The following is a 12,485-nucleotide window of genomic DNA, read 5'->3' as shown; positions in this document are numbered from 1 at the left end:
AGTGGAACTGCCGCTCCGTTAATTCTTCTTTTGTTGATCTCAAGTGTCTAGTTGTAAATTACTGTCCTGATGTTGTCCTCCTTCAAGAGTCATGGCTTTCTAAGGACAATTTTTTTGCTTTGGGAAATTATCGGGCCTTTAGATTAGACCGCAATAGTAGAGGGGGTGGGTTACTAACCTTAGTTTCTGCAAAACTTTGTCATAGAGCATTTTCTTCGTTGGAACTGATGTCACCCAGTGGCGAAGTTCTCGCGGTAGACTTGCTTCTTCCTGGGAGTCCTCCGATCTCCATCGTCAATGTTTATTTTCCGGTAGGCTTCCGTAGAGTAGAGAAACTGGACAGGTTTATAGCCAGTAAATCGAGAATTATTGTTGCCGGTGACTTCAATGCTCACCACGTTTCTTGGGGCTTCAGAACGGACTCTCGTGGTTTAGAGCTCTGGCACTGGCTTCAGGAGAATGACCTTTCCTGTCATAATTCCCGGGGTGTTACATTTTTGCGTGGTGGATCTCGATCGGCCTTGGACTTGACCTTCTCCTCAGGCAATGTACAAGTCGCGTCCTGGGGTACATTACCTTGCGGCTCAAGCAGTGATCATTTCCCCATTGAGTTTACGGTAGGTGTCCCTCTAACTAGAATTGAGGTCAGAAAGCAAAAATTTATTAACGCTCGAGTTTATCAGGGGGCACTGCGGGATTGCTTTTCATCAATGCAGACCACTGAGTCCATTGTAGATACTCAGCGAGCGATGGAGTCTTTGCAGGCAGCAGCAAAAAACGCTGAGTTCACAGTCAATTGTACCGCACAGCAAAAGGTCTTTAACTGGTGGAACTCTGATTGCAGCCGAGATTATCGCCGTAGAAAAGCAGCTCTGAGGACTCTTCTGCACAATCACTGTCCTGTAAATTGGATAAACTATAAGTACATGGCAGCAGTGTTCAAACGTACAGTTGCTAAAGCTAAAATGGATTACATTATAAATCTCAATGACTCTCTTTCGAATTCTAAAAATAAAGCAGCGCTCTATAAGTTCATGGCAAGCAATGGTGTGGTTTCCATCAAGAAGTTACAGTCATCAGAGGTCTTAACTTCTGCTGAAGAGGCCCGGATTCTTGAGCGCTCTGCTAGAGGTCTTGCGGTTCGCTTTTCTTCTCGTTGTAATAACTTCCGTCTTATCGGCCCTCCAGAAACGGATGATTTTATGCCAGTCTCATCTTGTGATCTGACGGAGGCCTTGTCCATCACACGTTCTGCGGCGCCGGGGCTTGATGGCGTGACTGTTGGTGCTATTAAATTTTTGGCTGAGGAATTCCAACCGGTTCTATTGAATGTGATAAATTCATCCCTCAGGTTTTGTTGGATTCCACTCAACTGGAAAGTGTCCAAGATAATTTTGCTCCAAAAAAAGCCAGGTCACGGTTTCGATTTAGACAACTTAAGGCCGATTGCTCAGACCTCCAACATGATAAAATTAATAGAGCGAGTACTTTTTAAACGGATGACTTCTTTCATGCAGGACAGGCAAGTACTCAGTCCTGCTCAGATTGGCTTTAGGCGGGGATGTTCTATTTGGAACGCTCATGTGGACTTAGAGGCGAGGATCCGCTTAGCACAAAAAGGGAAACTGGTGTCGGCACTAGTGACCTTAGATGCAGCTAAAGCTTATGACAGTGTCGAGCATGGTATCTTACTTGACAAACTAGCGCGTATAAACTTGCCTACATATCTTTTTGCTTGGATTAGGGAGTTTTTGGCTGATCGGGAATTCTTTTGCACAAACGGAAGGCTATCTTCAGGAAGATTTCCACAAACTAGAGGAGTGCCTCAAGGATCGGTTTTATCGCCTTTACTTTTTAACATCCTTATGAGTGACATTCCTATATTCCCAGATGTAACAACCTACGTTTATGCGGATGATATAGCGTTTTTTGCAGCCGCAGTCGACATTCATTCGCTATATGACCGCTTGCAGGCCTATTTATCTGTCTTGGAGACATGGCTTGACAGCATTTATTTAACGTTAAATGTGTCGAAGAGTGCTTTACTTGTCTTCCCGGTTGCAGGAACAATTTCAATTTCTCTCGCTTACAAAAATCAAGTCATTCCGCAGGTGGATTCCCTGAAATATCTTGGTGTTACATACACGTCTGCTCTTGATTGGAAGGCACATATTAACGCATCGGTCACAAAAGCGGAGAGAGCATTTGGTCGCATGAAAAGACTATGTGGGAAACGGGCAGGAATGCGCCGGGACACACTTTTGCTGTTGTACCGAGCCTATGTCCGGCCAGTCATGGAGTTTGGGTGCGTCTTGTTTTGCAGTTGCCCTATCTTCAAACTGCGTCCGTTATACCTGCTGGAGAGGCGCATTCTTCGATTTTGTCTTGGCCTTCCCCGGTTCGTTTCGAACCGAGTTCTGTACTTAGAGGCACGCGTTCCTGAACTTAGGGTCCGTTTTCTCTTGCTGACGGTGCAAACTTACCTCCGCATGTACGAAGCCCCCTCTGGGGCTGCCAAGCCGGTATTTATTTGTGAGCCGAGTATATTTTTTACATCTCCGTGGCACAAACGTATCTCCCCCCAAGTGCTATTCGTTCAATCATGCCTGGATTGTATTTCTGTTAAGTTATATGATGTCATTCCGGTATCCACAATCGAGCGAGAAACTGAGTTTTACTTTCAAAACCCCTTCCCTTCCGCTGCAAAACTTCTACCACGGTCGCTATTAGCCGCTATTTTAAATGAATATTTATCCAAGTATCCTTCTTCATCTGTGATTTATACTGATGCATCTCAAAATGGCGAGAAAGCTGGAATTGGTATTTTTTCACAATCTGGAGTTATTCGCTGCGAATCCCGGATTACACACCCATTTTTATGGCCGAATTTTTAGCAATAGCTCTCGCTGTATGCAAAGTACCGCAGCATGTATCAAAAATTATCATATTATCTGATTCGATGGCAGTTATATCGGCGTTAACTTCCTCTTCGGAATCTCCATTGTACCTCAAGAAAATTAAAAAGAGCGCAAAGGACGAGGACAAAGAAACACAGTAGACGGGACGCGCGCTCACTACCAACTAGTTTATTTCGAAAACCCTTCCCACATATAAATGTCAATACATCAGGGGCGCGCCTGCGCACAGAAGACCTAAAAAAGGCAAGCCACATGCGCGCTACCGATTACGGCACAAAAGGCGGAACTCACTCTCCCGCAAATACACCGATGTCTGGCTGACAGAATCTTTGCCCCTTTTTTTAATGTGGTATGCCTCCAAAAGTTCACGTGCCACCGTGACAGCTGAGGATGCTCCACGACCTGCTTCGTGTCGCCTGCTACGTAAAAGGTGGGGACGTGATGGGTGAAAGCCTATTACGTTCGTGGAGACAACAGGCAGCGCAATGCACCGAGTTTCTTTGGCGTAGCACCCTGGTGCATCTTCCTAGACGTCATGATAAGACGGCGGAAGCCCCTCACGAGCCGGTTGTGATCGGGGATGTCGTGGTTCCCGAGGATGTCGCTAGCGTTTTGAGGAAAGGACCCAAGTTCTGCCTTGAGCCAGGTGTCCCCGCCCACGAACTTCTCGCTATCAACAGAAGAGTGGCGAACAAGACAAGCAGGGAGCAGCAGGAACGGTGCCTCTTGGAGGGAGTCGACAGCCTGTTGGCCACTACCCGGAAGAAGCCTCCGCAGCAGAGAAAGTTACCTACAGGACGTCTGGTGCACTACTTCAACGATAACAACCTGCGTCTTCTTCAAGCCGACAAGGAAGGGGGATTTGTCGTCCTGACATCTGACTGCTTCAGTGAGAAAGCTGCCGTGGCGATTTCAAAGAACTTTGTTCCCGTAAAGGCCAGAGTGGCTAAAGCAAAGACTGAGGCCGTGAACAAGTGCAACCAGCTTGAGCTGAAGAAGCTCGCAAAGAACATTTTGGGGAGCAAAGGTAATTGTCTGTCAATTTTCTTTACCGCGAAGACCCATAAAGAGGGGGTACCCTTTAGGGCCATTGTTAGCGAGAAGGGATCCTGGCAGCTGCACGTTAGCCGGTACCTGCTTAAACATTTGGGTGGTTTGACCATCCAAGACCCCTTTGCAACAAGAAATTCGCTTGATGTGATTGAATTTTTACGCGACAATGTCTCTATAGGGTATTTATTCTCGGTGGATGTGGAAGACCTTTTTTACTCGATCCCACACAATGAATTGTTTGTCGCTGTTAGAGAGTGCATAGAAGAGAATGGTGACATACCCTTTCAAAATAGTGCTGGAATATGCGTTGACGACTTTATGTCCCTCTTGGAGTTTTATTTAGGTGCCACGGTCGTGTCCTTCGATAGCAAGTTATATGTGCAGAAACGAGGTATCTGCATTGGGTCATGTGTGGCGCCGGTACTTTGCAATATTTTTTTGTCGGCTGTTGACAGACGTCTGCACAGTGCTTTTAATGGAAGCGAAGTGCTTAAAGTTTTTAGATATGTAGATGATTTTTTAGTTGTTTTTAAGAAGCTGGATTTTATCGATTTTAATGATGGTTTTAATAGCTTTACGGATGGGTGCAAAGAAGTGTTGGACACTTTCAACGAGATGGGACAAGGTTTGTCTTTTACACACGAACTGCCTGCCGAGGGGAACCTGCAATTTTTAGATCTTAAGCTTTCTGTTATGCAATCTTATGTATGCTGGGCGTACAACCCACGCTCCCGCAAACCTCTGCTGCCGTTCAATTCGGCCCACTCAAAGACTGTTAAACGAGCAATTGCTAAGCTCGGTCTGGAATCCGCCCTCCAAAAGTCTTGCGATCATGCCGCCCACACCAGTTTTCAACAACAGATTCAGAGGTTGCGGTCGTCAGGGTATCCAAATACCATCCTGGTGGCGACTGTGGAATCCCTGCTGCAGAAACTAAAAGGCACGGCGAGGGAAAAAGAAAGGCAAAAGAGCACCGAGAGGCCCGAAGTGATTCCATATATCCACAAGGTGACACATAACCTTAAGAAAGTGGCGAACAGGCACAATGTACCCGTTGTTTTTTCAGCGCCGCGAAAGCTGGCAAAGTTGTGCGCGCGCATCCCTGGGGATGCCAGAAAAGGGGCTGCCTGTGGTAAAAAGCACGCACTGCGTTATGTGGATTGCGCAGTGGCTGCAGTATATGAGTTGCCACTGGACTGCGGCAAGTCCTATATAGGACAAACCGGCCGATGTGTCAATGACCGGGCCCGCGAACATGAGCTGTCCCTCACAAAGGATTCCGGTGCGAATCTTCCGGCGCACTGCGCAGAATGTAAATGCGTGCCTCTGTTTAATCAGTTGAAGATACTGGGCCGCAGCAGGGATACGGTGGCACGTGAACTTTTGGAGGCATACCATATTAAAAAAAGGGGCACAGATTGTGTCAGCCAGACATCGGTGTATTTGCGGGAGAGTGAGTTCCGCCTTTTGTGCCGTAATCGGTAGCGCGCATGTGGCTTGCCTTTTTTAGGTCTTCTGTGCGCAGGCGCGCCCCTGATGTATTGACATTTATATGTGGGAAGGGTTTTCGAAATAAACTAGTTGGTAGTGAGCGCGCGTCCCGTCTACTGTGTTTCTTTGTCCTCGTCCTTTGCGCTCTTTTTAATTTTCTTGAAGCCATGAACCAACTCGCCCAACAATCCATTTTATTAAGTTATCTCCATTGTACCGCACACTATTATTTTTTGTTCCCAGGCACGTGAAGGAGGTACGCTTGTCTTGGGTCCCTGGCCATAAGGACATCAGGGGCAACGAGCAAGCGGACCATTTAGCTAATCTCGCCGTCACAGCTCCCATTCAATTCGGAATTCCTAATCTGGCTCTATTTGCATCTGCGAGACTAAGACGATATTGGCATTTAGACGCCACCCGTTCCGATTCGCTTTTATCATTTGAAGAGTTCCAACATTTAAAGTTCGGGTGGAATGTTCATTTTTGTGGCTCTCGGCAATGCGAGGTGACCTTCACCGAGCTGCGCTGCAGGGTTCCACGGCTTAATTTCTATCTGTTCAGATCAGAACTTTCACCTACAGAACTATGTGTGGGGTGCCAGGTCCCCGAAACAATCGAACATTTTTTTCTCGACTGTCACCGTTTCTCAACAGCTAGACAACTGTTTTTGAAGGAGCCGATTGAGCGGTTGGGGTTGACTTTATCGATAACACTTATATTATCTATTGGCGCATCAAAGCTGGGGTTTGCAAGAAGGGATATATATAATTGCATTCAAAATTTTCTTTCTGCCTCAGGTCGTTTGAATTGCTAAACGGTGCTGATTAATGGGTAATTCGGGTTTCATTCTTAACTAAGTTTCCTTTTACACCCTCTTTCCGGAAATAAGTATTTTGAAGTCCTCACGTTTTTAACCAGTTTAGCCCTGGCCAATCCCCCCTTGTGGGTACGTGCCAAAATATTCGAGGACATCATCATCATCATCATCATCAACCCCGGTCAGCTCCTACAAAGATGTGCTTGCGTGGTACAGAGAGACTAGGCGCGCCTTCCCGCCGCCACACCGTAAACTCACCAGGAGGGAAGGGGTGCTCGTGCGACAGCTCCAAACGCAGGCGATATGGACGCCCGTGGTGGCCAAGCACGTGTGCCCCGAACTATACCCAACGGACGAGTGTGCGCTGTGCGGGAGCGCTCGTGCGACCATGCAGCACATGCTGTGGGGTTGCCTCAATCAACCACCGACAACAACAACGGAGGAGGACGATGATCCGCTCCCACCAAGCGTGAGGGATGCGGTCACCAGCGTCAACTACGAACTCCAAAAGATGGCTGCCGAGCTCGCGCTCGCGGCCATCGAACGCCAGCGGCCGAAAGTGCGACTTTCCACTACCCCTCGCACGGGGCCCGGCGAGTAGCGCCAGTAGGTAACCCACCGGGTTTACGCAGGCCTGAATAAATGTTGTTTCTCTCTCTCTTGAAGAAGTTTAAGCATTAGACCTTCGAAAAAATTGAAGTGAGAAAATTCGAGGCTGCATTGCCATTTTCGCACCTTCTTCTTATTGTACTTTAGTGCCACATACCTACTCAGGGGGATTTGCAAGGGTTTGAGATTTGTCCAACTAATTACGCATTCTTTCGAATCGGAAAACAATCTTTTTTAAATCCTCAGTTTCGACATTCTCTTCGCACGCTACTGCGGCAATTTCTTAAGAGTCATATATGGGGGCAGCGCTTTCCGACAGCATCGGCTTGTCACGAGGAATGCGTACCTCTCTCTGCCGTCTCTTTGGTTCCCGAAGTTCCTGATAATAAACCCCCGATCGTAATGAATTTCGTATATTGCACAAGTACAGCACAAGACTCATAGTTCCTTATCTGAAACCGAGCTGAACGGAGCAAAGTAAGAGAAGCTTTTCAGGTGAACCACGTGACAGTGCCCCTGGTGGCCATCGCGAAAGTCGACACTGAGAGCGAGCCACGGAAGAGCTGGCGGAGGGGCGCAAGGATATCGCAGTGAGCACACTGCCACCCGCCACCCCAGCTTCCACCCAGCTGCCGCCCAGCTGCCACCCAGCTGCCGCCTTCTAAAGCACCGCAGCGACCGTAGCGGCTTCCATGGCTTCGACGAGCGGCGTTGAAGGTTATGTGGCCATGGCCTCCACTTCGACGTACGGCGTTGAATACAATGAGACCATGGCTTCAACTTCAACGTACGGCGTTGAAGACGATGATGAGGTCGTCGCAGAGGTACTGAAGCAATTTATTGCACTTTTTGAGCAGCTGACATACTCCTGCCTGTGTTTGCCAAGATATTCGTTAACTCCCCTGACTCTTTAGCTAGCACCCTTTAGTACGTTGCCTCTTGTGGCACATGACACTTCATGAAGCTTAGAAACACAGGGGAAAATGGAGTGTATTTCAGAAAGCCAGCGTTTGCTTAGTTATCAGAAAGCATATTGACAGGAGTGCTAGATATCGGAATATCCTTGCGTCGTGATGTCAGCTAAGCGTAGCTTACAATCAATAACTGCACGCTCGTGCCGCTGACCGTTCAGACACAGAGAGAAATCTCTTTTCCAAGCCAGTTGAAATCGAAACGCGCGCTGTTACCACCAGCCGAAGTCTTACGGCGACGGTGGCGGCTCGGTGAGCCAGAAGTACGTTGCACCCCCCGTTTGCGATGTGCCCAGCGCATCCCCCCACTGCTTAATGCTGGAAATCGGGAATAATGGGTTGAGAGGAGAGGTCCACATGGCGTGCGTTTGAGCGTACAAGAAGTCACAGAGAGGACACTTGGGGTAGGGAATTGAGAGGGATAGATCTTGTGGAGGAGGGAACGACTGGCAAAGAATCGGTCGGGAGGAGTCGCCATAGGCGCTCCCGAGCGTTGGTGAGGGATGTGTGGGCAGTGTGATATCGGCGTCGGGAGAGACGGTAATGCTCCGTGACTTTGATACTAGTGCAGTGGGTTGCGGGCCGACCAAGAACCGTGGTGGGGAGCGGGAGCAAGTCCAGCACGACTGGTCAGTTCTTGTGCTGCTTTATGGGCCGACTGGTTGCCTCCCGCCCCTTCGTGGGCCGGGGTCCAGACGCTGTCGACGGGTTGTGTAAGGGTATATTAAGGAGACTTTTGAGTGCCGGGGCTAAAATCGAAGTTTCTTTTTCTTTGAGCCATCAGTTAAACTATGGTCGTGCTTGCAGCACATTTGGCGCGGAAACCCTCGGGATGCTATCACTACGTCGATAATTCAGAAGGGCGTTTGGGTCTAAACAAAATCGGTAACTGCGCTAAGGTACAAAAGGAGTGACAGTGTATCTTTTCTATTCACAGTCTCAGACTCCCCGAAGAGCAATCGAGCATTCGTTTTTTCCGTATATTCTTACGGCGCGGGGAATCCTCGGACTACACGCGGGCGGTAAGCGGCGAGTCCGAGACTGAAAGTCGAAGAGCCACAATATTTAACGTTCCCTCTCGCATAACATTCCGGAGTTTTAGCGTACCGTTACCGCGTTTACTTTACCATGTTCCGTGAATGCGGGTGTTCACTGCGCACACGCGAGTAGTTACCGTGAACAGTAACTTACCGCACATGTTTTACCGCCCCCACCAAGCAACCTAGGCCGACGAAGTGCTCCGTCGCGTGTTGATTACAGCAAGTGAACTGCGCTCAGCGCTGGATGCTGGGTGCAGCCAATAAAAGCAACCTCAACTGATGTTGCTTACTATGGTATTCTTAAATTATGCTTAGAAGTACGACAAACGACTTTTCTCAGTTGCTAGAGCAAAATGGCAGCACCACTTATGCTAAGTCTCGTCCGCCTCAAAGGCTGCAGCCGAGTTAGTGAGTTCACAAGGCCTGTTTACGCTTCCAAAAATCGTTCCGGGGACGACAATGTAGGTTCTTGAGTAAATATTACAACATATTGTACATATTTCGGGCCATATTATTTAGCGTAGGCGTGAATTGCACTTTTAGTTTATTCCAAATATTTCCAGTAGATGGTGCCACCGATATTACTTTCTTTTCAAAGCTATATCTTCCAGAGATTCCTACATTTTAAAGAAAAAATACATTATTGAGGACGCTTAATCCGCAAATTAAAAGATTGAAGCTATTTTAAACGAAACCAGACATCTCGGAGCAACCAAGTTTTACGTCATTTGTTTTGACATTAGGCAGTTTTAGCATATCGTTACCGTGTTTGCATTAGGCAGTTTTAGCATATCCTTATCGTGTTTGCGTTACCGTTTACTGTGTTACCGGAAGCGCTGGAAGCCTGTGCCGGTAAGTTACCGTTAGCGGTAACTCTCGCGCTGCGCAGTCTACTCCCGCAAACACGGTAAAAGGTAACGTAAACACGGTAACGATATGATATAACTGCCTATTACCGTTTACCGTGTTACCGGAAGCCGCTGGCGACGGTGAAGCCTGTGCCGGTAAGTTACCGTTCGCGTTAACTCTCGCGCTGCGCAGACGACTCCCGCCAACACGGTAAACGGTAACGTAAACACGGTAACGCTTACCGGCACAGGCGTCACCGTCGCCAGCGGCGTCCGGTAACACGGTAAACGCTAACGCAAACACGGTAACGATATGCTAAAACTGCCTATTAATTCGTCAGACCTCGCTATCCGCACCACACCTGCCGGTAAGCCGGAATACGCAGAAACCGCAAATTGTGTGCTAAAACGTGTCCTGACATTCTCAGCTGCAAATGGAAACTCGGGTTTCCGGTAAACACGGTAGCGATATGCTAAAACCCCCTTTTTCAGTCGACGGCTGTTTTCGTACCTCCACTGCAACTGCACAAACAAGGGTCCGTTACTGCTCAAACTCAAGAAGTGTGCGCCAAAAAAATAAAAGATCAGATATTTTGGATGCACTTTCGGTAACAGAAACTTCTCCATAAATAGATGTAGTTCAGCTAACGCACAATTGAAAGAGAAAAAAAAACAAGACTGTTCAAAATAACGAAAATTTTCGCAGATACTTGTGAAACATAACTTACGTTGGCGCCAGGCTAGCTTCCACGTATGTGAAGCGCATCTATTCCGAAATTCTGTGCAGTTATCTGATCCTTTTAGCTTGGAGAGTGCTCATAAAAATTGGATTTGGTTACTGGGATGTCGGAAAGTGCTTTCGTAACGCCATGGACGAGCTATGTCGGCAGCATTAAGATTTAACAAGAGCTGTGCAAGCTGTTTTCTTACAAATGCAAAAATTAATTATGGGCAGCGTGCTGGCATGTCTGCATGGGGATTAACAAACTGTGCAAAAATGACGGGCCATGAATAATAACGGGTCAAAAATCCCCCCTTGTGGGTGCGTGCCAAAACCTTTGAGGACATCATCATCATCATCTTTCGTTGCTGTTGCCGCGTGATTTCTCATATGCCGCCAGGAGGTGGCGCGGACAACAGCAGGCGGCGGTTTTCTGCAGTAGATGTAGAATATCATTTGCTATCGAAAAACCAAGCATCCATTAATTTTTTAATAAAGGAACACTGTAAATATCCCTTGTGTACTAATTTCCTGTCTTATATTTGCGTAATGTGTTGTTCTTGTTCAACGAAGTTGACAAGTATGAACATATAAACCGGGCTTAGACGTTTACCTTTGGCTGTGAGTATAAAGGGCTACTGCGCAATATCTACCTTGCTTTGGCCGGGTGGCTGAATCGAGTCACAGACAGACAGGTATACAGACAAACCAAAATTTCTGGGTTTAAGTAGCCCAAGAAAGACTATCGTCTTTAAAATAACGGGCCAGAGTCCAACGTTGTGCAGTTTTGAAAAACTACCTTTTTGTTGCTCACTCAGCTTCCTTCCAGCCACAAAGAGCGTTTTTTAACAAAAAAAAAAAAAGCCAGGTGAAAATATTTTTTTTCTAGCTGGAATGTTGAACGAGAAATTTCTTCTAGCTAGAATATTTCTAGCTAGACATAGGCAAAATTTCTAGTTAGAAATGCAGTTTCTAGCTCGTTTCTATTTGGATTGAGATTTTGCTCCGGCTGGCAGCTCCTCGCATTTGTCAGTCTAGCTGGAAGAAAAAAAGAACCTGCAAACTGAAATATTTATCTAGGCTAAGAATTTTTCTAGTTAGAAGGTGTCTATTCCAGCTACAATGTATAAATTTAGTCAGAAATGATGCTGGAAATTGTTTCTTATTGTAAATAATAATTTCTTGCTAGAAATCTTCTTTCCATTTTCACAGGGGAACATTTAAAAACCACAATTTCGCACAACAGTGACGGAAAATGGCAAGAAGTGGTGTAATATGACCAGCGCTAAAAACTCAATTATAACTGAGTTAACTGCACGCTAGCATTTAAGTGTTACGATGCTACGGCACCACTACAATCGCCCAGTCAAGCTTCTTAGCGGTGGCTTTCCTTGAAGTCTACAAACAAGATTCTGGGAAACCGTTGAAAACTCGCTGCACAGTGGGTGGGGAGTCGCCACTGCTTAGTCTGCTACCGCTAAAATGTTCGTTATTGGGTTCAGGTTTGGAATAAAATATTTATCGTGGTTATTACTGAAACTGAAACTGAAACCGAAACTAACTGTATTTTCTCTTCTTGACCCCTTGGACAGACCGCAAAAAAAAAAAAGCAGGAGGCCGACAGACACGTCTGTCTGCCTTCCTTTTTCGTATTCGTGCCTTCGTTATTGTATGATGCTCTCCATTAAGGGTGAAATATTTTCTCTTATTTTCTTGCATTGAATGTCTCAAGCACCTGAGAAGATAGAATCCTTTCGTATTTCAGCTGGACGTCTACATCTCGAAGGCCCTCGCCGACCAGCTATACCTCCTCCAGTTTCCGTACCAGTCGACGAAGCGAGAATACGCGTACGAGCAAATCCTCGGTGTCCGAGTGAAGCCCAAGCAAAAAAAGGTACTCCTGCTGTGAGGCGCGGTTTATTTTAGAAGGGTGTAGAAGTAACCTGGCGATTTTCAGAAGCGCTGGTGTCTCAAATATTACACAAGGGTTTGCGGAAGGCTTGTCGTTACACTGTAA

At 46.9% G+C, this 12,485-nt stretch overlaps 1 protein-coding gene across 1 annotated transcript in view; it reads left to right on the top strand.

Annotated features, from left to right (window-relative positions):
* Positions 1–7,580: 7,580 nt before the first annotated feature.
* LOC144139785 (DNA-directed RNA polymerase III subunit RPC5-like) overlaps positions 7,581–12,485 on the top strand; it is a 38,816-nt gene continuing 33,911 nt past the window's right edge. Inside the window, exons 1-2 of the mRNA XM_077672043.1 lie at positions 7,581–7,712; positions 12,234–12,362. Coding sequence (XP_077528169.1) covers positions 7,581–7,712; positions 12,234–12,362 — 261 coding nt within the window. The remainder of the gene's footprint in view (positions 7,713–12,233; positions 12,363–12,485) is intronic.

Source organism: Haemaphysalis longicornis, unplaced genomic scaffold (genome assembly GCF_048455015.1).
Source record: "Haemaphysalis longicornis isolate Haplotype H1 unplaced genomic scaffold, Haemaphysalis longicornis Haplotype H1 scaffold_5, whole genome shotgun sequence".
Lineage (NCBI taxonomy): Eukaryota > Metazoa > Arthropoda > Arachnida > Ixodida > Ixodidae > Haemaphysalis > Haemaphysalis longicornis.
Note: the sequence above shows the minus strand (reverse complement) of the source record. Positions and strands in the feature narration are given on the sequence as shown.